Consider the following 24,761-nt stretch of genomic DNA (forward strand, 5'->3'; position numbering starts at 1 on the left):
TGTGCTGCTTTAGCTTAGAGTTGTCTTTTTTTTTTTTTACTTTTCGTGATCATAATAACTTTATTTTTTAATTAAATTGACCATTCACCCAAACATTGCTTTTCAAAGTAGATCTGCTGGCAATTGAATTATTTCTTTGCACCTCCAGGTTTTTTCCACCGATATTCAGTATTTTCTAAAACATGGCAGTTTGTTCATTAGTAATTTGCCCTCGTGTTTGCATTTGCGTTTTGACTAATTTTTCCACTGGTTTGGTACAATGTCTGATTATGTTTATATAGGATTTGCTAACACAACTGGATCAGATAAATGCTCAATACTTATTCATTTAGAGCCACAGAAAAAATATGCATGAAAGGTGATCCACTGAAAATGAAACCCCTTTTCGAAAATCTAGCTCGTAATGTTTCTTTCCATAAAAAGCAACACAAGTTTAATGGTTAACCTTCATCGGAGAACCAGTTTTAGGCAGTTCTCAACAACTTTCTGGTAGGAGCAGAAAATATTCGCATATACACACACACACAAACAAACAAACAGGAACAATCGCACATGCAATGCACAATGTTGCAAATGAAACTTTATACTCAACTTCAAGTTCTTCTTAAAAACACATTTCTAAATGAAGTGCTAAAACTGACAAATATTGGTTAGTGCCAGGCACAGAACTGCTAGTCACTAAACCCACCAGTGTACCCCAAGTCTAGTGGCCGACTGCTGGGACCTACTCCTGCAGCTTCTGTGTTCCTCTTATCCTGGGTCTTGGAACTTGGGTGTGATGTGTGGCCAGTTACCTAAAGGAAATGTCCTGCCTTGCGGCTTCTGATTCTTCATGCTCTCTCCATGGCAGCTGCAGTCCCTGTTTGTAGAATTGCACTTTTTATACGACAGTATTTATTTATCAGTTTTTGTATGTAACTTATTATTTATTTATTATCACAATTCCAGGGGATTTCACAGTAACAACATAGCCGTGATCCCTGAAGGTGCTTTCAACAGAACCCCACTCCTTAGAGCAATGTAAGTGAAATGTTTTTATTATTATTATTATTGTGCTGGTTTCAACAGCGGTAAACAGAAAGTTAGTAAAAAAACAACCCACTGAGTACTATAGCTGCCTCTGCTGTCTGTAATGCAATGCTGCAATGCCAGGCAGTCCTCCAAACAGGAACGCCTGTTTTTTTTTTCCAGACCATGTGCTATAAAAGTAAGGCCATATGCTGTAAATTTTAATAATGCTTTAAAAACTCAAATGGTTAGTAATAATTACAATTAAGATGATGATCATTTTCACCATTTATACCTCTATCATGAAGACATATGTGGACTTCTAATTAAAAACATCTGTTGCTGTGTATTTTGTAATATAAAACCCAGAAAAGTCTGAGCAAACCTAATAAAAGGCAAGCATGATTTTCCAAGGCAACTAAAATTGAGGGGGGGGGGGGGGATTTGAAGCATAAAATGTGCTGTATATTCTGTATTCATATATCTGAATAAACTAAATATGAAGTGTACTTAATTTCTTTCCAGACACTTGTACGATAACCCACTTTCGTTTGTGGGCCGTTCCGCTTTCCAGAACTTGTCAGAACTGCACTCCCTGTAAGTACTGGTTGTGAATGAGTAATAACCTCATCCTAGAATGGGTCAATTTCTAATTCTTTACAGGGACGGAAAGAAGACTCCCATTGCATAGCAGTTTCATCCATTCCTGGTTTTGTTATGGTTTTAATAAGACACACCTGAGCTTGTTACTTATGCACAGTCGCTGACCAAGCTTGTAGTAAAGGCTGGAATGGGTGAAACTGCTATGCAGTAGGTCTTATTTCTATGCTGATGTCCCTCCTGCTTACCTTGTGTTTCAGGATTGTCCGAGGAGCTGGCATGGTGCAATGGTTTCCCAACCTAACTGGCACAGTGAACCTGGAGAGCTTGTGAGTAACTAGTGGAAAGTGAATTGACAGTAAAACACTGGAGTAAAAGACTTTGGATCCCAAGTCAGCTAACGTTTTAGCAAGGGGTGGGGAGGGGGGGGAATATTGCTGTGAATTTGCTTAATTTGTTCATACCTGGAGAGCAGTTATTTGTAAACATTGTTTTTATAACCAAAATTTGATCTTGAAGAAATTGATCTGTTTAAAGAAGCCAACAACAGTGTGGTCTGTGTGACGAGAATCAAACTTACATGAAAACAAACTTTATTTTAAATACTTCCCGAGTTGAGGTTTGGGGCTCTGTCGTTTTAATGTTACTTTACAGGTTTGGGGGGTTTAAATTGGTAATTATTGAATTTAACCATTAATAACTAAAAATATGTATTATATATATATATATATATATATATATATATATATATATATATATATATATATATATATATATATTAATCTATTCATATAATTCTAAGTATTCATTTTAATACTTTCTCCCACAGAACTTTGACTGGAACCAAGATAAGCAGCATTCCCATTACCTTGTGTCAGGATCACAAGAGACTCCGCACCTTGTAAGTCCGGCTGGCTGTAAGCACCTGCAATATGGGGTGTGACACCGTTATTTCAACTGTTTTCATGATCTGTGAGCATTTTAAGGATGCACTACGAGCTTCACTTTTATAATGAAACAAAAAATGTGCAATGTTAGTGCATTGCTGCTGCATTTCTGATCCTGTAATGCGTCATTTGGCAATTTATTTGGACTGCATGCATTTTTTGAGGTGGTTACTGGTCACAGTTAATGTGCAACTTTATCTAGTACTTCATTCATTGTAGTGTGTTTTTGTTGGCGTACCACAATATAAAAGCAGATTCAACACTCAAGCATGCGTGACAGTGGGTAAATAAATATTCTTTAAAAAAAAGAATATTTGCAATCTTGGGATTGATTGATATTTTGTTAATTTATCTGAATTCAGAAGAGTATTAGTTGCACCCTTATTAAATTGTCCTACAGTAAAATCATTGCAAAATGTAATAAAGCATAGGTAAGCATTGTAAAGCCCAGAGAGGTATGGTAACGTATGTTATAAAACATGGTAAACTATGATATATGTATAATGTCAAAATAGATAAACATATAACCATGGAAAAACTGCAGAATTTAGTGAGGTAAACTTTTAAAAGGGCAGCTCTATAAAATGAAGTGTTTGTAGAATTTTGAGGGCAATCTACACTGAATATCAGGTCTGGCTCAGCTGTGGAATGATGCAGTTCATTTTAAAGTTGCAGTCAAAGTCTCTGATGTCTTTTATTTTGTTTTTTTGTTTTTTCCCAGGGACCTGTCGTACAACGAGATAAGTGATCTCCCGAGTTTCCAGGGCTGTGCCAACCTGGAAGAAATGTAAGTTTCTGGAATTCCACGCTGGCCCCTTCATTCAACCAGTTTTTTTTGCTGCTGCCAGCGATAACACTAGAACATCAGAGCAGGGGTGTCTGTGCCTTTCTAAGTATCAAAGCAGATCTTTGATGGGAGCTAGCAAGGTGGCTGCACACAATGGAGAGCAGTTACAAATGACTTCATTCTTATCCAATGCAGCTGTAAATCCTCTGCTCTGCCAACGAGAAAGTCTTTGAATCGCATTCAAGACTTTTGCCAAAAGGAAGGCTTGGAAAGTGGAAAGTGTGATCTCATTATCAAACGCCGTTAAAGTTTGATCTGCCTTTCTTAATAGTTAAGATCTGCTTCACCTGGAATACAGGTGTACCATTTACACTGCCCAAAGCCATACAGACTTTAATTTGCATGCTGTGTAAAAATGAACATGATGCATAAACTAATGCAACTAAAAAGGTGCACATACTCTTTCTGAGCAACATCTTCCTGCAATATGAGTAGCTGTAGATTAGAATTGATTTTCAAACATTTAGCAAGTGGATGTGCACTGTAGTATGTACTTTTTACCAGCTGAGCAATGCCAGTAATACTGACAACAGCAAAAGACACAAATTTACTTCTCAACTAGAGAGCCTGTAGAGAGGTAGGTACAGTATGTGACTTGCACTAATGTCTGCGTTAACTCATCCGCCGCTAGGAGGAGATCCATCACAAGTTCAATACTCCCACTGCTGTCATGTTTTTTCGGTACATGTTAATCTGAAAGTTTTACTCACTTCATTTCTTATTCTGGACTTTAACCAGTCGTTTAGCAGTAGAATGGTATTTTTGAACAGTGGCTTGCAAAAGTATTCAGACCCCTGACCAATTCTCTCATATTACTGAATTACAAATGGTACACTGAAATTTCATTCTGTTTGATATTTTATTTTTAAACACTGAAACTCAGAATCAATTATTGTAAGGTGACATTGGTTTTATGTTGGGAAATATTTTTAAGAAAAATAAAAAACTGAAATATCTTGCTTGCATAAGTATTCAACCCCTGTGCTGTGGAAGCTCCCAGTTTGCACCGATAAAAGAAATTGCCCTAACGAGGACACAATTACCTTACTATTGGCCTCCACCTGTGAACCATTAAAGTTGCTGTCACTTTTTCTGGATAAAAACCCCACTGTTGAAGGATCATTGGTAAGGCTGTGAATCTGAAGGAAAATGAAGACCAAACAACATTCTACAGAAGTTAGAGATAAAGTAATACAAATGCATAATTAGTGAAAGGGTACAAAATAATATCCAAGTGTTTGGATATCCCAGTGAGCACAGTTGGATCAATAATCAGGAATTGGAAGCTGCATCACACCACCCAGGCACTGCCAAGAAAAGGCCATCCCTCAAAACTCAGCGCTCAAACAAGAAGGAGACTTGTGAGAGAAGCCACAGAGAGGCCAACAATCACTTTGAAGGAGCTACAGAGTTCAGCGGCTGGGAGTGGAGTAATGGTGCACCAGTCAACCATATCAAGAGCTCTGCATAACGCTGGCCTGTATGGGAGTGTGGCAAGAAAGAAGCCGTTACTCAAAAAGTACTATCTGAAAGCACGTCTAGAGTTTGCCAGAAAGCATGAGAGTGACCCAGCTGAGATGTGGGAAAAAGTTTTGTGGTCATTTGAGACCAAGATAGAGCTTTTTGGCAAAAACTCAGAGCGCTATGTGTGGCGCAAACCTAACACTGCCCATGCCTCAAGACACACCATCCCTAAAGTAAAGTATGGTGGTGTCAGTATCATGCTGTGGGGATGCTTCTCATCAGCAGGGACTGGGCATCTTGTTACAATTGAAAGAAGAATGGATGGAGCAAAATACAGGAAAATACTGCAAGAGAATCTGCTTCAGTCCTCTAAAAGACTGAAGCTTGGGGGGAAATTCACCTTTCAGCAGGACAATGATCCCAAGCACAAGGCCAAAGTAACATTGGAAGTAATCAAGAACAAAAAGGTGAATGTCCTACAGTGGCCAAGTCAAAGTCCTGATCTCATTCCCATTGAGAATCTGTGGCACTATTTGAAAATTGCGGTCCACAAGCATCGTCCAAACAACCTGAACAACCTGGAGCAAATCTGCCAAGAAGAATGGGCCAAAATCACTCCGACACTGTGTGCAAAGCTGGTGCATACTTACCCCAAAAGACTTAAAGCTGTTATTGCAGCGAAAGGTGGCTCTACCAAATATTAATGTGAGGAGGTTGAATACTTATGCAAGCAAGATATTTCAGTTTTTTATTTTTCTTAAAAATATTTCCCAACATAAAACCAATGTCACCTTACAATAATTGATTTTGAGTTTAAGAGTTTTAGAATAAAATATCGAACAGAACGAAATTTCAATGTACCATTTGTAATTCAGTAATATGAGAGAATTGGTCAGGGGTCTGAATACTTTTGCAAGCCACTGTGTGTGTGTGTGTGTGTGTGTGTGTGTGTGTGTGTGTGTGTGTGTGTGTGTGTGTGTGTGTGTGTGTGTGTGTGTGTGTGTGTGTGTGTGTATGTGTGTGTGTGTGTGTATGTATATATATATATGTATATATATAAATGCCATGCATCTTGCCAAATTATTGTTTGTTATGATGTTTGCACTCCTGAGTGGTTGACATTACTCAAATAAGATTATTTTTTTTTTGTGCCAAGGTGCTTTGTTAGCAATTACCAGCACCATCTAGTGCACAGCAGTGCATTGCCAACAAACTAATGGACCGGAAGCTAGAATTTTGAAGAGTAGTGTTAAAGTAACCAACTATTTTTGAGCAATTGCAGTAACTGCTCAGAATAGTTGCAAACATTGTAAAAAAGGAGATAGGAAAACAAGAATAATACCTTTATAAAGTTCTGAAAATTTGAATTTGCATGTGATCCTTCAATACCAATTGACAAGCCAGTGGCATATTTTAAACCTCACAAGAAACCACAGCAATGGTCACAAAACTAAGACTTTAATTCTAGTGCATCACCCCTTATAAAAATTTAACAGTTTATGTAAGTTATTTTTGCCATGTTTCTTAGTGTGCTTTACTATACCTATCTGTGCTTTACAATGCTTCACCATACTTTGAGGTGTTCTTGCTATGGTAAACTTTTATAAGGGGATGCATTTTCAAATACTGTAAAGTAGAAAAAGACAACTGGGAAGGGAACAGAGTGCAGAAAGAGTTTAGTTTAGTACACGGTCACGTGACCCTCCCAGTATAAAGCCTTGTTCTGAATCCCTGGAGGCACTTGGATTATGATGGGGAATAAGCACCAACAAGTCTTCAGGTCTCTCTCTTTGCTATAAATCCCCTCTCCTTTTTTATTCCCTTTTACAGGGCCTTACAGCACAATCAAATCAAAGACATCAAGGCAGACACATTTCAAGGATTGGCTTCCCTTCGCTTGCTGTGAGACATCTTCTTCCTTTTAATAATAATCAGCCTGATCTGTTTTTATTGCCAAAGCATTGAGGTTTTTTTTTCCTCAGTCTGAACAGAAGTCTCCAAGACGGTATTAGTCACAGGTGACATAAGAAGTGCCGCGCTCGGTTGTGTGTGTGGATCTTGACAGGTGCATCTCTGTGCATTACTTAAGTGTTTGGACTTGATTTTATAGGCAAGGATCAGGAATGCAATCCCTTTAGATGAAGAAAAAAGGTTTCTAAAGTGTTTTTAGAGCTTTGAATGAATGCACTCACTCCCTGTCTGGCTCTCAAGTATAGCATTAAAGTGCATACTGGTAATACAGTTCTGTAGTTTAACCCTGTAATGCTGGTAGCTTACTTCAGATACAAAGATGCAGTCCTAGCTGGACAAGGCAGGGATGCATGCTAATGTTTTTTCACTGGCCGGGCGTATGCATTTTTGCAGTGCATGTAATATTTTATTCCTACAAGGCCTTTTAAAGTTATACATTGAAAATAAACATTTTAATAAAAATAAGTTGCTGAACAAAGCGTTTTTTTTATTTATGATTGTATTTTTTATTTTTTTTATTTATTTACAGAGACCTCAGCCGAAATGCGATCAGCTCAGTTCAAAGAGATGCTTTCATGTCTCTATCTGCGTTAACTAACCTGTAAGTATATGGAATTATTAGAACTATAGTTTCCAGCAATTTCAAATGAAGAGTCTGTCCTCCTAAAACATAAGGCATGTTGGCTTCTAATCCTGGATGTCTGTTTCTGATTTAGGGACCTGAGTTTTAATGAGCTAAACTCCTTAACAACTGCGGGCCTGACCGGACTGAATCAGCTGAAACTAGCAGGCAATCTAGCACTGAAAGGGTTACTGGCAGCCAAGGACCTCCAGAAACTCAGGTACTCCAGCAGAGCTTCTGAAGCAGCTTTAAACAGTCTCTGTCGCCGCTAGCTGCAGTGTTGTTAGCTTTGGATGGCTGCCTCTCAACAAAACTTGGAACGAAAAGATAATTTTATTTTCCGGTACTTGTCCTTTATTCTCCCAAGTAGCTTGTCAGTAAAGTAGAGCTTAGCATTAACCTTTTCCTTTTTCCTTTCTGAATCAAACCTAATGAGGGGTCTAAAATCAGCTTCCTTGGTAAAGTAGCGGTACAAAAGTAGCATCAGAGGAGAATTTTAAAAACATGTATTTTTGTCTGTTTTTTGGCTCCGTGCTTAATGTCACATAACATTGTCATGTGGAAGTGTTTGATAATTATGTTAAGCAATCAAGTGCTAAGCCTCAGTGGGACATAGTTAAAGTTTGGATAAACCTTTTAAAGTGTTTTATTGCCAGTGGGGGGGGGGGGGGGGGGGGGGGGTATGGAAATCATATATATATATATTTTGATATGATTACCCCGTGAAAATCATGTATGTGTCTGTCTTTCTTTCTTTCTTTTTTTTCTTGGATGGTTGTCAAGTGTTTATAAAAAGTAGCATTCCTGTTCATCAACAAAAAGACTGATTGATGAAACAGAAGTGGGAATGAGCTTATGATCCAAAGCATGTGTGGAGGGCGCACAGTCTGGGGCTGTTCACTTAGACCCTGCTGCTTTTCTGCAGTTGGCTTGGATGAATACGTGCTTCCATTATACGTGGAGGGGGTTAGCAGCACATGGTCTTGACTGATCGCCGTCTCTGATTGCATCCAGGTTCTTAAAGGGGCAATGTCAAATGTGTGTTTGCTGTACATACAGTCACCCCCTTTTAATATCACCTTTAAAAGGGACTGAGCAAAAGTTAGGTCACCTGAACCTGGCATTTCCTTGTTTGACCAAATTGATCAAAATGATCAGTGTACTACTTATATAGTATGATAGTAAGAATATTACTGCTGCAAAAGAGGGAAATGTAAGGCCACTGTAAACCCCCACGTCATTTCATTTTCTTGACTGCAGCTGAACAATTTTCTTAAGGCCACATAATAAAATGTGTGGGAGGGAGGGGGGTTGCAGTGATTAAGAGCGTGTTGAATTATATAGCTGTTCATTTTTAATAGCCCATTAAAGAAACTACAAAATTAACCAACACGCTGGCAGACGTAGCATTGTTTAAGAATTTTATTTAAAAATAAAACCAAATAGAACTTTATTCTGTACAATTAGTGCAAATGAGCAGAAATGTGGTAAGCTGGGCGTCCACATGGCCAGTATTAAATGCGTGTTGGAACAGTAGACTGATAATTGCTTTTTTATTCTCTTTGCTCAACAGAACTTTGTCAGTGCCCTATGCCTACCAGTGTTGTTCATTTGGTGGATGCAACTCCTACTTGACTACCAATGTGGAAGATCCTAGTAAACAGGACGGCAGCCTTAAAAAAACAGGTAAGTGATGCAGCCATGTCATTGTTGTGAATACACTTGTTTGTGTAGCAGCTTTGAAAACATGGCCATTACTGATTTAACCGTGCAGGAACTTAGGATAATTGCTATTGCAATTATTGAATTATTAAATAAAAAAATTCTACTTAAAACCAAGTGTAGGGACCATGGAAGAAAAATTCTAACAAAAAACACAGTTGTTCCATCTTCATGTTAAATACTTTTTGTTTCTTTTTAAGGTGATATAATTAGTGAAGATGAAGGGGAAATAATTCAGCTGTCTGTGCACTGTACACCTACTCCAGGTAAGATCATATATTCAACCGATTTTAAAATTAAAATCTTAAAATAATTCTATGAAGAAATGTCATGATACATCTTGTTTTGTACCACTACTGGTTACTTAAACATTATATCAACCCCAAACTTTTCTTCTTTTCACAGGCGCTTTTAAACCATGTAAGCACTTGCTTGGTAGCTGGATGATTCGCCTCACGGTTTGGTTCATCTGCCTGGTGGCCCTGGTGTTTAACATCCTGGTCCTCGTCACGACCTTCGCATCTTGTGGTGTGGTGTCCTCCGCCAAGTTTTTCATGGGCCTGATTGCTGCCTCTAACCTGCTGATGGGCGTGTATACGGGCATGCTGAGTGGGCTGGACGTGGTGTCCTGGGGCCGCTTCGCAGACTATGGCGTCTGGTGGGAGACAGGCATCGGCTGCCGGGCCATGGGCTGCCTGGCAATCTTCTCCTCGGAAGCCTCCATCCTTTTCCTTGCCCTGGCGGCCATCGAGCGCAGCGTCTATGTGAAGGACATCCTAAAGAAGGGTAAGAGCTGCCGGCGCAGGCAGTTCCAGGTGGTGGCGGGGCTGGTCTGCATCTTCGCCATGGTGGCGGCTTGCTTGCCCCTCTTCCACGTGGGCGAGTTTTCCTCCTCCCCTCTCTGCCTTCCCTTCCCCACGGGCGAGACTCCCTCCCTGGGCTTCACGGTCACCCTGGTCCTCCTGAACTCAGTGGCCTATCTCCTGATGGCCGTCATCTACACCAAACTCTACTGCGGCCTTGAAAAGACAGATTTGTTGGAGATGCTGCAGTCCAGCATGATCAAGCATGTGGCCTGGCTCATCTTCACCAATTGCATTTTCTTCTGCCCTGTGGCATTCTTCTCCTTCGCCCCTCTGATCACGGCCATCGCCATCAGCCCGGAGATCATGAAGTCGGTGACGCTCATCTTCTTCCCCCTGGCGGCTTGCTTGAACCCCGTGCTCTACATTTTCTTCAACCCCCAGTTCAAGGAGGACTGGAGTCGGCTCAAACGCTGCAGCAGGCGGAGGGAGTTTGTGGGCACGGGTGCCGGCGGGCAGACTGGATGCTCGGCGGGGCAGGATTTCTACTATAACTATGACATCTATGCTGAGCTGCAGGGCGGCAACCTGGCTGTGTGTGACTGCTGCGAGTCATACCTGCTTGCCAAGCCCATGCCCTGTAAACACTTGGTAAAGTCGCACAGCTGCCCGGCGCTGGCGGTGGTGCCCTGCCAGCGGGCGGACGGTTACTGGTCTGACTACGGCACACAGTCGGCCCAGTCTGAGTGCGCGGACGAGGGAGATTCCTTTGTCTCGGACAGCTCGGATCAAGTCCAGGCCTGTGGACGAGCCTGCTTCTACCAGAGCCGCGCCGTCCCTCTGGTCCACTATTCCTACAATATTCCGAGAATCAAAGACTAGAGCAAAGCCAGAAGCCAGTACTATTCAGATACTTATTTTAAACCATAAACACTATGAAAAGCATGTAGTGTCTCTATATGCCAACGTTCAGGAAGCACTTTTGTAATCACTATGTGACTTGCCTATTAAGAAGGGAATTTGGCAATACATTTTTTTTTTCTCTTGAGCCATGAATCTTTGTTTAACAAAACGAGGTTCCCGTGTTTTTTTTTTATGTATAAATAAGGTTTATCGTTAACCCAATCGTTGTGACTTTTAAGCCTGTCTTTTGGATTCACTTTCTTGGCATAATAAGTGTCTTCCTCTTCAGAATGATACGTTTTCCTTGGCAAATGCTTTTTATTTACAATTTGAGGGACATTCTTCCTGCTTTTGTTTTCATTCCAAGACAAAACGAAAACTTCAACTGAGGAAATGGGTACCTACCTCCTAACTCTATGTATGATTTTAAAAACTAAATAGACATTAGATAATGTATTTCTTCATGGAATTCTGTGCTGATGGGTTCTGTCAATCCTAGAGATGTAGCAGCTATGCACATTTGAAATCGTGACTTAACAATACTGAGAATGTATTAAGTTACGTTTTGATATTAAAATAGACTCAACTTGATTTTGGGGGCTCTGAAATCGACCATTATATAAACATTTTATTGAGGTGAACAAGACAATTTCCTTCAAGGAAAGCGCAAGGTGTTAAAGTGGGGTATTAATTTGTGCTGGGTTTATTCTTCAACAATGTACGTTTTGGGATCATTACTGGGGAAGTCACACACGCTTCTACAGTACATCTCACTCCTGAAACATCATTCAGAAAAGTTTAATAAATTTATAGCAATAATGTCAGCATTTGATAGAGGTGAGCCTAAGAGAAGTGTAGAAAACAATGTGGATTCCCCCTGGAGGAACTAGGTGTATCGTGCAGCAGTCCCTATGCATAGGATAGCAACAGGGTCTATCAAGTGGCATTGGTGAACCAACAGGTGCTTTGCAGCTCTACGCACTCATGTGTTTGCTGCTTCTGGTTTTATTTTCACATTTGTCTCCAGTGTCATGCTATGTGCCAAAAGAGGCTGCATTTAATTTGAAACAATTTGAAACAATTTTGCCCTTTTAGGGCAGCTTGTCTTGTACCCACGGTAAGGGTTAATAGAAATCTAGGTAAGAACTGCTGTGTGTGTGTGTGTGTGTGTGTGTGTGTGTGTGTGTGTGTGTAGTTGTTAATTCACTGTCACTGTCACATTATCACATTGCCAATATCTTTGGTAGCTGGAAGATAAGAAAATAAACAGTGCTTAATTGTTTATTGTATGGTCCAATGGTTAAAGAAGCAGGCTTGTAACCAGGAGGTCCCTGGTTCAAATCCCCAGCTCAGCCACTGACTCATTGTGTGACCCTGAGCAAGTCACTTAACCTCCTTGTGCTCCGTCTTTGTGGTGAGATGTTATTGTAAGTGACTCTGCAGCTGATGCATAGTTCACATGCCCTAGTCTCGTAAAGTGCTTTGTAATGGTGGTCCACTATGAAAGGTGCTATATAAAAATAAAGATTATTATTATTAATAATGAAAGTATTACTTTCTATAAAGGCAATGGCGATTGCAGGGTATGAGAACACCCAGAATGTGGTAGAAATCGTTTTTGTTTTTGTTTTTTTGTTTTTTTTAATGAAAGTGCCATTTATTGGATCCACGATATCACCGCCATTGTTTTTGTCAACAGTACTATTGTAACTAAATTGGATATCTGGAAGAACAAACATAAAACGAACCAACAGCTTTTTATCACAATGACAAGGGAACCAAGGGCAATGTTGCTTATGCTAATGAGAAGTAAGAATGGCTAGCAGTCCTTTTAAAGCACAGACACAGGGCAGTCTATAAATCCATCACATACCGTATGTGCTCCCAAGCTGCATCTCCTGAATTTTTAGCTGATTTCTTAAGGACAGTATCTGTAATCTTTGATGCAGTTTTTTTATTTTCTAATTCTAAAACAAGCTCACTGCCACAGCCTTTGACGTTTTTATATAATAACATTCCTGGAAAAGTAGAAAAAACAAGCACAAAAAAAAAAGCCAAATTTGTTTTTGTACAATCGACAATAAGGTGTGATCTGTATATAGTGTGCATAATATAAATTCCTAACTTGTAGTGTGTGCGTGTTTGTTGTAAATTATTTAATTGGTAAAAATAATGACTAAAATAAACCTAATGGGATACATTGCATAACAATGGAAGCTACCTCCTGAACTGTTGTGGCTGCCAGTAGCAGGATTGATAAATTGTGTTTTTTCTATAGATGTTTTTCGCTGTTGCTTTTGTAAGTAAATCTGTTTGTATATTGTCACGAAATTGCAGAATTATTGTATATTAAAGCAAAACAAAAAAACATCTAGTGTATAAATGTGGAAGGGATTGATGTGCTGTATATTGTAATTTTTGTAAACCAAACCATTCATATGTAAAAAAAAAAAAAATCATTGCTTTTAATATCTTGGTTTGTGTGTTTTCACTTGCCTACGGTTTCATACCTGGTTGTGTCATTTATTTGAATGGACATTTCCCACATGGTACTGTTCCAGTGATTGGCTATGGTAAGTGTGATCAACTTGTGTTCCCCTGTAATGTACCTCAGAATAAGACTGGCAACCACTTTCCATTTTCCACAATCAGAGTCCAGAATTTTTTTAAAACACACCATGTCAGGCAAACAAGTCTAGTTTTATCTTATTTGTAACAGGGTTATTTGAATTCTAGAAGGGTTGGATAATCTTGTAGTTCCAAAGACTAATGGAAACTAAAGTTTTCGTAAAGACAAAAGATGAAATCCAAGACGAATGTGAATTGTCATTTTAATGTTTAAAGCTCATGGATTGTTTTGTGTTATGGACTAATGCTAATTTTATGATTGGCACCAACGCCCAGGGCGCTGGAACTAGGGGTGCCGGGGGTGTGGCAGAACCCCCTTGGCTTTGCACGGTTACATCATAAATATGGGTTACAGTCTTGTTCAATGGCTTTCAGCACCCCCACTTTAAAAATTGTTCCAGTGCCACTGCCAATGCCTGTGTCACAATATAGTCAACTTGGATGGAAACAATGAGTCCAATTTTATAAAATCATCCAGTTAACTAAATATTGAGAAATATACAGTATTTGTGTTCACTCAAGATGTCATTGATCATGTGTTAATAGAAGCTGAATACAGTATGGCTCCTCATTTGCTGGCTTACTGCATTAGCCTAGAAATCCCATCAATATTTTCCTCCAGTTAAAATGTCTATCGAGTTGGGGCCCTAAACTTAATTAGCATATAACCCAGAGCTTAATTAAAGTAGCAGTATCCTAGTTTAGTTTACCCGTAGAATATTTTTAAGAAGACAATCAGAGCTTGTGTTTTGGTAATGGGAGAAAATTAAACTATCTGCCTTGAATTAAATAAACAAAAGCTTCCAATTAAATGTATTAAAATAGCTAAGGTTGCCCTGTGCTGGACTGGCGTCCCATCCAGACTGTTGTCTTGCCTTGCGCCCTATGTCTGCCGGGTTAGGCTTCGGCTCATTGCAACCCTCTATAGAAAAAGCAGTTACAGATAATGGATGGAAAACAGCTAAGGTTAGAAAAATAATCTGCTTTAAAACAGAACATAGAAAAAATAAATGTTTAACCTCATTGCCAATTTTTTTTAAAATTTTAGTAGAACCCAGATGACTACAGCCTGTGATCTTGGAACTCCCTTGATTTGTTCCTATGCTGTAGATTGATTTCTTCCTTTCTTAGATAGATAAACCCATTTTATTACCAGGCCAGGATTTTGGAATAAATACATTCAACTGCACTGTCCTTGCGGGATGCAGAAAATGGAAGATGTGCTTTTCTTGTTGCCTGTAACACAAACCTTCAATTGCAGCCTCAAGAGAATAGCCTAGCTGGGCAACTGACTGCTGCTGACAATGTAGATAGAAGCAAAAATCACACCAAGAGTCTTCCCTCTAGGTGAAATAGGAATGCTTTATTGAATAATCTTCCGCTGAAACTTATGTGAAACTGTTTACAGATGGAGAGGAGGACAGTTATTGGAACAGACTGTTCGTCAAGAACGGGTTTGTGGTGTCTTGCAGGCCAAAATGGTCAGAACTGTGCCAGTAACATCATACCTTTAGACAACTGACCCCCCTCTGTTAATTTCATGGCATAGCTCTTAAGTATGTGTGAAATGTTTATGATTGTTGTTATATAGTCTGGTATTCCTGATCTGAGAATAATTAAACAGCTTCAATAAACAGTAATTACATTCAATAATAAAACATGAAACGTCTTAATAGGGGTGTCCAATCACGGTCCTGGAAGGTCATTCCACTACAGGTTTAACAGGTAAAATGATATAATTAACTACTGCAGTGTGTGTGTGTGTGTGTGTGTGTGTGTGTGTGTGTGTGTGTGTGTGTGTGTGTGTGTGTGTGTGTATATATATATATATATATATATATATATATATATATATATATATATATATATATATATATATATATATATATATATATATATATATATATATATATACAAGAGAGAACAGCTGAAACAAAGACCAGGGCTGGAAGGGATAACACCGTTTCTCTTGCCTTAGTCATAATATTTTTCATCTGGTATTTTTGATTGGCAGCCCCGCTCCCTGGCGAGCAGCATATGTCTCAGCGTCTTCATTTTACGATTTCAAATACAGTGATCTTTTACCACTCCTCCCATATCCAGTTTGAAGGCCGGCCTCTGTGGTTAGTCGGGGATTACTGTTTTAACATTCAGTCATTTGTGCTGCTTATACAAGCGGACTTTAAATTTCCCGTCGTTTTAAGAAGAACGTGTACATTAGGGTAGGGTTCGATTCAATAGGCGAAAAAAAGTTATCCGCTGACCAGCAGAATTACTAGATAGTATTACTAGTATCACCGCGTTGCAACATATTGTTTCCTGGGCGACTCCATTTAACTCGATAGATCTTTTGTTCATTTATTCAGTATGTCTAGATCAGCCCAGTTAACAGTGGTGTAAATAACGCCGCTCTTCACCTCTAAATCACAGATTCTGCATATCAGAAAAGGCAACAGTCTTATGTAATTTCTAAATAATAATTATAATAATAATAATAATAATAATAATAATAATCATCTTCACAGCCACTGTAAATCAATGTCCTGGAGCAAGCATCAAGCGTTGTCACGGCAACATCTCTGCGGGGGACCGCTCTGTTCACTCCTCTGATTGGCTGCCAGTTAGCAACGGCGTACGGCGCGCGTTGTCTGCTGGGAGAGCGGGCAGCGAGCAGCCATGTTCAAACAGTTTTTTGTTTTTCTGAACAGTGCTTGGTGAAATAGTGCACAGACCTTGAAAAGGCTTCTCTTTATCTTTATTTAACCCCATTCCCTCCAGAAAGCAAAACTAACATTTTCAACTGGTCTACAAACTGACAGTGGACTATCCAGTGCCAAAAAAACATCAAGGTACGTTTGTAGGTGGAAGCAGCGATTAAGACAGGCTTGTTATGTCAGAGTGTGTGTTGTTGTTTTTGCTGTACTAGTTACCTTAGGAAAATAATATATTATTATTTGAGCAGTTCTTGTAAATAAAACGAAAACTATGTGCATAAAAGGAAAACATACATGTGCTTTAAGTTTAGGTTTACTTAAGCAAAGCACAACTGACGTCATTACCATCCAGGTAATTTTACCTTTACAGTGGAGGAACATATTGCAATTGTTAATTACTACAGGTGACGTACACATAGGATTTCAACAAGCGTGATGCGATCAATTTAGTTTTTCTGATCGAGAGCAAGACGTTAATCACATCCTTGTGTGGAAGAAATGCAATGTTGTAAACAAGAAACAAATCAGGCGTTAATTCGTATATACACAAATGGTTAAGATCACAACGAACCCCAGTTCTCTGGCATATTCGTGTCGCTTAGATGAGTTTTTAAGACAGACTGTTTTTAAATCGTAGACATTTTCATGTTGTTAGTGGAAAGACAGGGCGCTTTACTTTTCATCAGTACCATACTTGGTTAACTAAATCTCATCATTTTTATTTTCTTTATTTCAGTTGTTTGATTTCTGTGTGTGTGTGTGTGTGGTAGCAGCATCATCCTACTGTGATGCACTCTGGTTGATTTAATCTGGATAATGCCATGACACGTACTCAAATATAGGCTAATGGGTTTACAGCGATTTAATGCAATAGACAAAAATAGTCTGCAAACGTTGTTAACAATATGAGAATGTGTATTACTATGTTTACTTTGAAGTTATTTCAGGTGATGGGCTACTTATTTTAGACTTTTTGGGGACAATCAACCATGTTTTTAAAACTAAAATTCTAATAATGGACCAGAGGTAATGGAGATGAATCGTGTTTTTATATTTAAATTATATTGATCATGTTTACATTATCCAAATAATTTTTGTGAATGTAGTTTATAATTATGTTGTTTTACTGTAAAAACTGATAATTGTTAAGGGCTTTGTTGACGGCCATGGTCATGAATAGCGATATAGAAGTGTAATGTTGTATAGTTTTTTTTTTTTGTTTGTTTGGTTTTTTTTCCTCTCTACTAAAAGTCCACAATGTCTGAAACGCCAACCCAGCACACATTCTCCAAATCCAGAAGCTCTACTTCTACACCACGCAAAACTAACAGAAAAGAGAAGCTAACACCAGCAAGAAGCTGTGATCTGGACTCGACTGGGGACTCCACATACTCTCTGCTTTCACCCATTTATCACAACAGCTTTGAGAGTGAAGATGATTGCACTGAAGCACCGATTAGACGGTCTGATCCCACACCCACGGAGAGTGAAGAAAAGGAACAAAGGTACAAATCCACTGGCACCAGAAACATGACTAATGCATGCATGGCCAAAGTCAGCTTCTTTCAGTGTACTGTATAGTTGTTCCCATAAAATGCACAACCCTTTCACAGGCACATAGAACTATGGACTCTGTTTTGTAGCAAGTTGATTGTTATGATAGCTATGTGAAATTCAATTAATTGTTTCCTGATGGTCCATGATGGTAAGCAAGTTATGATGTGCAATACCCACTGACTTGCGTTTAGCCACAACATTGCCTTGAATTACACTTCACAACAGAGACGATGTTGTGAGTTTGGCTTAGTTTGAAACACATTATGCAAACTAGACCTGCTAATTGCAGAAGGGTTTTCCAATTATTTTTGACAACAAGAGTATATAGCCCCTATTTTAATGAAACAATGTTTTTTCTTGTTATAATTTAGTAATAGGTTTGAGACACCTGAATTAAAGCTAAGGCACATGGAACCAGAGAGGCCTTCCTCTTCAGAATTCTGTCTTACTGCCTGGGAGGAGTGGATTGTTCGAAAAGCAAGAGAGGAGAGAATGGAAATGCAAAGGAAAGCTCTGAAGGTAAACATTTCTACATACTGTAGCATGTTTACGTTGAGTATTGTACTTTTACCTGCCTTGTCTGTGTTGTGTTTTGAGGTGACATTTTTTTCACTTGCAGATGTGTTACTGGTTGTGTATTAAAAAAAAAAAAAAAAAAACCCTAAAAATAAATAAATAAATAAATTGCAGGAGATGAAACTTAAGGAAGAAAAGCTTGAACAACAGGAGATGGAAGAAAAAAAAAGAATTGTTGTTGAAGAAAAGTGTCTTGCTTGGCTTCAAATGAAGAAAGAACAGGTAGGAAAAAAACTCAAGTTTGTCATGATGAACGTCAAATGAGTGTATTGAATATACCACTATAGTGTAGCTTTATACTTCTGTGGTATACTTTCTGTGTTTTAATTTTAGTGTATTTATTTGTATTTGAACCACCTGTAAGGATTGAAGGCTGTCTTGCATCCAAGGGATTGTTTAATAGATTGCTGAGAGCAAATTATGAGACTACATAATAGTGAATGACCTAGATCTGTTACAATGTAGATGTTGATGACCCACGCAAATTTGCTGTACAGTACCTTTGAAGTAGGTGGACCTGGACACAATGTGGATTTAGTAAACATTCAGAAGCAGTTCACACTTTACATCCTACATCATGCTATGTAATACTTTGTAATCAGTGGGAATTGTAATAATAAAAAATATATATAGATAAATAGATTGATGGGCTTCAGTGAATTACAGGAAAGTAATTTCATCCAGGGTTTCTGTGACATCATAAATTACGAGACCGAAGGTAGAGTCATTTTATATAAACTGTCACAGAAACCTGAGATGGAATTGTTTTCCTGTACTTCTACATCAAATTGTTTGCCTTATTTTGATTGCCTTTTCCCAGCAAAATCTTGTAAAATGACACCTTGCGCAACTGCAAGTAGTTTTTGAGCAAAAGGCAGACACTGACAGTTCGAGAAAGAAAGCCACACGAAGGCCACCATGTCACCCCCATCCCCACAATTTGACAAAGCTGCACTGAGAGTTGCAGCAAAGAGATGATTAAAGTTAATACCATGGTGAAACGTTTGTTGAATTTGGCAGTATGAGTGGCTTGTCTAACAGACTGAGGCATGTCTTGTAATTGTGAACTTGTGTGACGTGCCTTGAACCTTGTGGCATGAAAGGTGCTTTATTATTGTTATTGTTATTGTTATTACTGTTGTTATTGTTATCTAATATGGGCAGATTTTATTCAAAGGATGTTCGATACATGTTTAAACAAGGAGGCAGTGAAGATGAGCAGGTGCTGCAATTTTCTTAATTATAACCTTCCCACAATACAAAAGTAATTTACAATTGTGTCAAGTACAATAATAATAATAATAATAATAATAATAATAATAATAATAATAATAATAATAATAATAATAATAATAATAATAATAATAAAAAAAACATAAAGCATGTACTTTACACAGTCAAAGATCTGCCCTGAACAGCATGTTGTCAGAAACTATAAATGACAATGGGAAGTTTGCTGTGTTCATACAAGCACATACATCTGCTTCAGTGGAGCCATTTCCACATTCTATTTGTGCCTCCTTAATGCACGTCATGTGTACGTGTTCGGTTGCTATGTTTTAGGTATCTAGCAACTGAGTTATGGTAGATTAGTCCTGACTACTTGGCTGTGTGCGGATAATTCAAAGATGGATTAGTTTGTGTTCCGCTACAAGATCACAAACTATTGCGTCTGAAAAATGAGGCGCCACCATGATTTGAACTGTCAATAGAAAAAATACATTTTGCAGTTAATTCTTATTTATATATATTTTACATGTTATACTCCATTTCTTAACTTTCTTTACAAGTTTAAGCCCAGTTATCCTGCATAACCGTCATTCCACACACCTACATCAATTTGGTATGGATTTTAACATAATTGCATTCAATGGTATGAGAATACAGGATAAAAGTTAAAGGATCACACGCATTTATTTTTCACACAAGGGTTTGGCCTGGTTAACATCACTCCTGCTTGAGCAAGACACTAGCGTGATAATATATTTAAAGTGTGGAAGAGTGATGGACGTAGCCCTCTACATTCTCAGGCACAGAGCCAAAATATTGTTAAAATGTTTGTTTTTTTTATGTGTCTCCAAGAAAGTAGCTGGCGTTTTGAAAGCTATAATTAATATGTCGAAACAGATAACTTTCCTTGGGCAAGGTAGTGCATAAATCATTCAGAATGCATCAGGCAAAATAAGATGCAGGTTTAAATTACATGTTGTCCTAATCAGAGTTGAAAAATCTCAGCTGATTGACGGTTTTCTGTTTTCTCAGTCCCCTGGGGCTATTGATATGATCAATGTGGATCTGGGGGGACAGATATTCCCAACGATTTATTTATTTATTTATTTATTTATTTATTTATTTATTTATTTTTTTTTTTTTTTTTTTTTTTTTTTTTAAAAGCTTTTAACACATTTGTGAAGGTTGGCGAGGTTCTTTTTAATTTTTTTTAAATTTATTTCTTTCACATAAAACAAAAATAAAAGCACAATTTCATTAAGATGTTTTTTTTTTACATTGCGTACCGCATTGGTGCTTGCAAACAGTTGTCTTGGCAAGTTGCTATTTCATTGGTCCACAAACAAGTGCTGTGAATTAAAGCTAGGAGCAGTTCTACAATAAATAGAAACTAACAAGAACAACAAAGTGTACTTTGTTCTTTTTTGACTATTAACAATTAAAAGGGAGTGACTTTCTGATGTAAACAAGTTGCATTTGAAATCCAAAGGAACAAGAACATTAAAAGAAAAAAACATGCTGTAGAACATTTTTCAGCCCTTGTGCACAGGTAAGAAAATAGATTTCACTTGAAACTAAATGTATATTTTACTTTAACTTTGACTGGCTACTTGCGTCAAGTTTCACAGACCCTATTTTACCGTCCTGACTTGTCCAAAAAATAAATTACTAACTAAATGACCTCATTTTGCTTGGCAGGTGCTATTTTGTTCACTCAAGTATTGGCATCACTGGGTTTGTGAAACCAGCAGTTAAAGTTCACGTATTGTTTGGTATACATTGTAATTTCAGGTGTAATCTGAATCTTAACTTCATTCAATTTCACTTCCTGAGCCAAAAATCCAACACAGCAGTGGATCTCAGATTCTTGCCACTTCACCTTTTTTTTATTTATTTATTTTTATTTAAACTTCTCCTCACTTTCATCTCTGCTTTATTCAGGCATCTGAGATTGATTGATTTATTAATTACACTTTAGTTTAATTCTCTTAATGTAAGCAATATTTATAATTATAGTTTGTGATGGTATTATAAAGAACAATTGTATGAATCACAACGGAAACTGTTAGATATAATGCAGAATTGGGAGTAGCAGAAAGAAATAGATCTGAACTTGGTGTATTAAAAAGCAAAGTCCAAGTAGACCCACATGGTACTGTAGTGTATGTTAGTGTATGAGGTCACGGGCTATGTGTTGGTCAAAAGGTTCAGATACTATACACATTTGCAGCAGTTTTTATGCTATTGCCCTTGCAAGACACTGGCTTTTAATGGAATTAGACTGATCAAGCTAACAGATTTAAGGCTTTACAGAGCTCTGGAAAAAATCAGTAAACAATCATTTAAAAAACAAAAATACATTTAAAACAGCATACAAAAATAACAAGGTTCTTTTAATCTGTCAAAGGAAAAGCTTCTGAAAGAGCTGAAGAAAAGCAAAGAGGCGGAAGAGATTGAAACCAAGGAGCAGTTGAAAAGACAAAAAGAAGAAAAATCCCGAGAGAAGTACCAGGCGTGGCTGAAGAAAAAGAAAGATGAAGAAACAGAGAAAAAACTAAAGGAAGCGGTATGGAAAATGACATGGTTTATTGTGGGGGTAGCAACACATTCAGGGTCTTTATAAATGAGGTGATTTCACAGCTAAACCGAAGTGATTTCATCATGTTTAGGAACAAGAAGCCGCAAGAGAATTGGAGCTGAGGAACAGGAGAAAAAAAGCAGAAGATAAATTCCGTGAATGGTTAAAAAGTGCTAAGGACAAACCACGACCTACCTCCAGTAGTTTCGGCTATGCCAATGGAAAACTTACAGGTAATGGTCTGCTCCAGAGACACTTATTGTATTAATATTTGAGTAATGCATGTGGAATCTGTAGTACACTGATTTCCTTGAGCAATTACCTATTATTTTCCAAAAACAATAGATGTCTTTGTTCTTGCTTCTAAAGTCTGAGAGAAGATGGAGTAATATTTAAAACATGCTTAAATCTAGTTGTCACTCATGTTAAGTAACTTGGCTTGAATCTTATGGTACTGTCTACTTTTCTTTAGCACACAACAATAATTGTAACCCAACAATTTCATTACATTATGAATTCAGTTGTAAATATTGCCTGTGCTCCCAAGGGTAGTGTGTTAAGTGCAAATGAAAAAGGCACAATAACTAGCTAAAGCTTTATGATGAATGCTGAACTAATGAGACTGATTGCATTGCAGTCAGCATGTGGGGATGAATTGTATCCCATATCGTGAATATTTTCCATCCCTATTAATGTCAATGCAGCATATTTGTTTGACACCCTGTGACAGATCTCTGGCCTTGTCAGCAGCCGCCACCGCTCATCTTGTTGATAAAAAACAGACTGTTGGCTGTGCTGTCTGCACCAGATGGGTTTGAGCACTGTGTTGTGCTGTTGTGGGAGAGATGCAATGCCATATTGTGATGACACATTTCTAGCACTTACTGCAGGGGAGTGGGGGTGTTATCCCACAGACCATTACTTGCCTCAAGAGAATTTGGTTGAATATTAAAAAATAATAATAATAATAATTGCAAGCCAAGTTCAGCAGACTACTGTCAAAATAATAATAATACTGTCAAAATAATTTATGATGGAGTTATCTGAAGTTATGAGAGAAATAATAATAATAATATATAATAATAATAATAATAATAATAATAAACTCAGCAGTTTAAATAACTTCAACTCGCACAACTTGATAAAGGATACCTGTTACCCAGAACTTGCCCACTTTGACATTAGGTAATACATGCATATTATTTAATAACTTAATTAACAGGCTGAAAAACATTGGCCATTTTGATAGAACAACCTTGGGCAAGATGACTATTACTGTATTTTGGAATTTTTTTTTTGTTTGTTTTGTTTAAATGACAACTGAACACCATTCAAGACCTAATTGATATTTACTCTGACAGATAACCAGGCTTGTAATGTTGAAATATCTGTTGGGTGCAGAGTTGTGCTTTGTCAAACGCTAGTGTAATTACCAATATGTAGCATTTTTCGGGAATATCAAATCACATGTCATTGCAGGATACTATAATGGTAACTCATATCCAGCTCCAAGCTTTTACAACCCTATTCCATGGAAGCCCATCCACAATCCGCCCCCAGATGAGTCATCTAGAAAAACAACCACAAGAAAAAACAAGAAGCCTGTAAACCAGTTGCTGTATAGACAAACTCCTGCTATGAGTTACAAGCCAAAAGATAACCTCACCGTTGGATCAACACAGTGGAAGAAGAGGTGACACGGGTTAAGTTTATTTAATGCACACCCTTTCCAGACTTCGTCCTCCTAAAGAGTATACACCACTGGTTTATATTGTTCATCACAGACCTCTCTCGCTATATATAATTTAGTTGCGGTCAATCCAATCAAACTATTAATAAAATATAAACTAACAAAATTTAAATCTATAAATCAGATTTGGACTGATTTCAAGTTTTATCTAGTTTTGAAATTGAAATCTTAGGTAATTAAAGGGGGGGGGGAGGGCATATTGAAAGTGAAATATATTTTTGTAGTTTTGTATAAAATGTATTTATTTATATTGTGCTGTTTTAATCATAGAAAAATAGCTCATAATCATTGAATGTTTTTCTCTGAAGTACAAATGGATTGAAGCAGAAAATACCTTTGATATTCCTTAAGTGCTGAAATATTTTGGAAGCACTCAAGTCATCACTCATCTGCTGTCATGTTGCTATACACAAACTCATTCCACCCCTGACTGGCCTCACATATTTACCCGTACACGAACCCACCCTTTTTTTTTTTTCATAACCATATTTCAAATACATTTTTTTGAAGGGCAGATTTTATGAATGTTTTTGTGTGGAGGCAATTGCTGAAAGCTTGTGTTTTGTTTTTCACCAGCTATAATGTGTGAGAGTTGAACTGCTGTTTATGGGTCAGGCGCCGCCGTGTAGTTGAATTTTGTCTCGTAAGTAATATGGTTGAAAAGTGAAGCATCTCTACAGAATAATGGCTGATTGCTAGTTTGCTTAACCTGTTGTTCTGTCCAAGACAGGAAAAAAAAAAAAAACTCACAGAAAACTTGATGGAGACCGGGCAGAAAGCAAGACAGCGTTAAATTTTGGTGAATATGTTGAAGTAATTTAATGCAGCAGTTGTGTTGTCC

The 24,761-nt window shown here is 37.9% G+C and overlaps 2 protein-coding genes across 2 annotated transcripts in view; both read left to right on the plus strand.

Moving 5' to 3' along the window:
* Nucleotides 1-12,213, plus strand: part of LOC121330192 (leucine-rich repeat-containing G-protein coupled receptor 4-like) — a 50,377-nt gene extending 38,164 nt beyond the window's left edge. The window contains exons 8-18 of the mRNA XM_041276531.1: nt 949-1,020; nt 1,534-1,605; nt 1,869-1,937; nt 2,438-2,509; nt 3,277-3,342; nt 6,697-6,768; nt 7,367-7,438; nt 7,554-7,679; nt 9,033-9,145; nt 9,382-9,447; nt 9,587-12,213. Coding sequence (XP_041132465.1) covers nt 949-1,020; nt 1,534-1,605; nt 1,869-1,937; nt 2,438-2,509; nt 3,277-3,342; nt 6,697-6,768; nt 7,367-7,438; nt 7,554-7,679; nt 9,033-9,145; nt 9,382-9,447; nt 9,587-10,866 — 2,080 coding nt within the window. The 3' untranslated portion in view covers nt 10,867-12,213. The remainder of the gene's footprint in view (nt 1-948; nt 1,021-1,533; nt 1,606-1,868; nt 1,938-2,437; nt 2,510-3,276; nt 3,343-6,696; nt 6,769-7,366; nt 7,439-7,553; nt 7,680-9,032; nt 9,146-9,381; nt 9,448-9,586) is intronic.
* A 3,968-nt stretch (nt 12,214-16,181) lies between these two features.
* On the plus strand, nt 16,182-23,961 carry LOC121329651 (coiled-coil domain-containing protein 34-like). Its single transcript, XM_041275355.1, has 7 exons — nt 16,182-16,364; nt 17,481-17,734; nt 18,158-18,305; nt 18,477-18,584; nt 22,000-22,158; nt 22,262-22,403; nt 23,650-23,961. The coding sequence occupies exons 2-7, from the start codon at nt 17,487-17,489 to the stop codon at nt 23,865-23,867; spliced, it is 1,023 nt and encodes a 340-aa protein (XP_041131289.1). The 5' UTR covers nt 16,182-16,364; nt 17,481-17,486; the 3' UTR covers nt 23,868-23,961.
* The last annotated feature ends 800 nt before the right edge of the window (nt 23,962-24,761 follow it).

The sequence above is a fragment of the Polyodon spathula genome, chromosome 17 (genome assembly GCF_017654505.1).
Source record: "Polyodon spathula isolate WHYD16114869_AA chromosome 17, ASM1765450v1, whole genome shotgun sequence".
In the NCBI taxonomy this organism is placed as follows: domain Eukaryota; kingdom Metazoa; phylum Chordata; class Actinopteri; order Acipenseriformes; family Polyodontidae; genus Polyodon; species Polyodon spathula.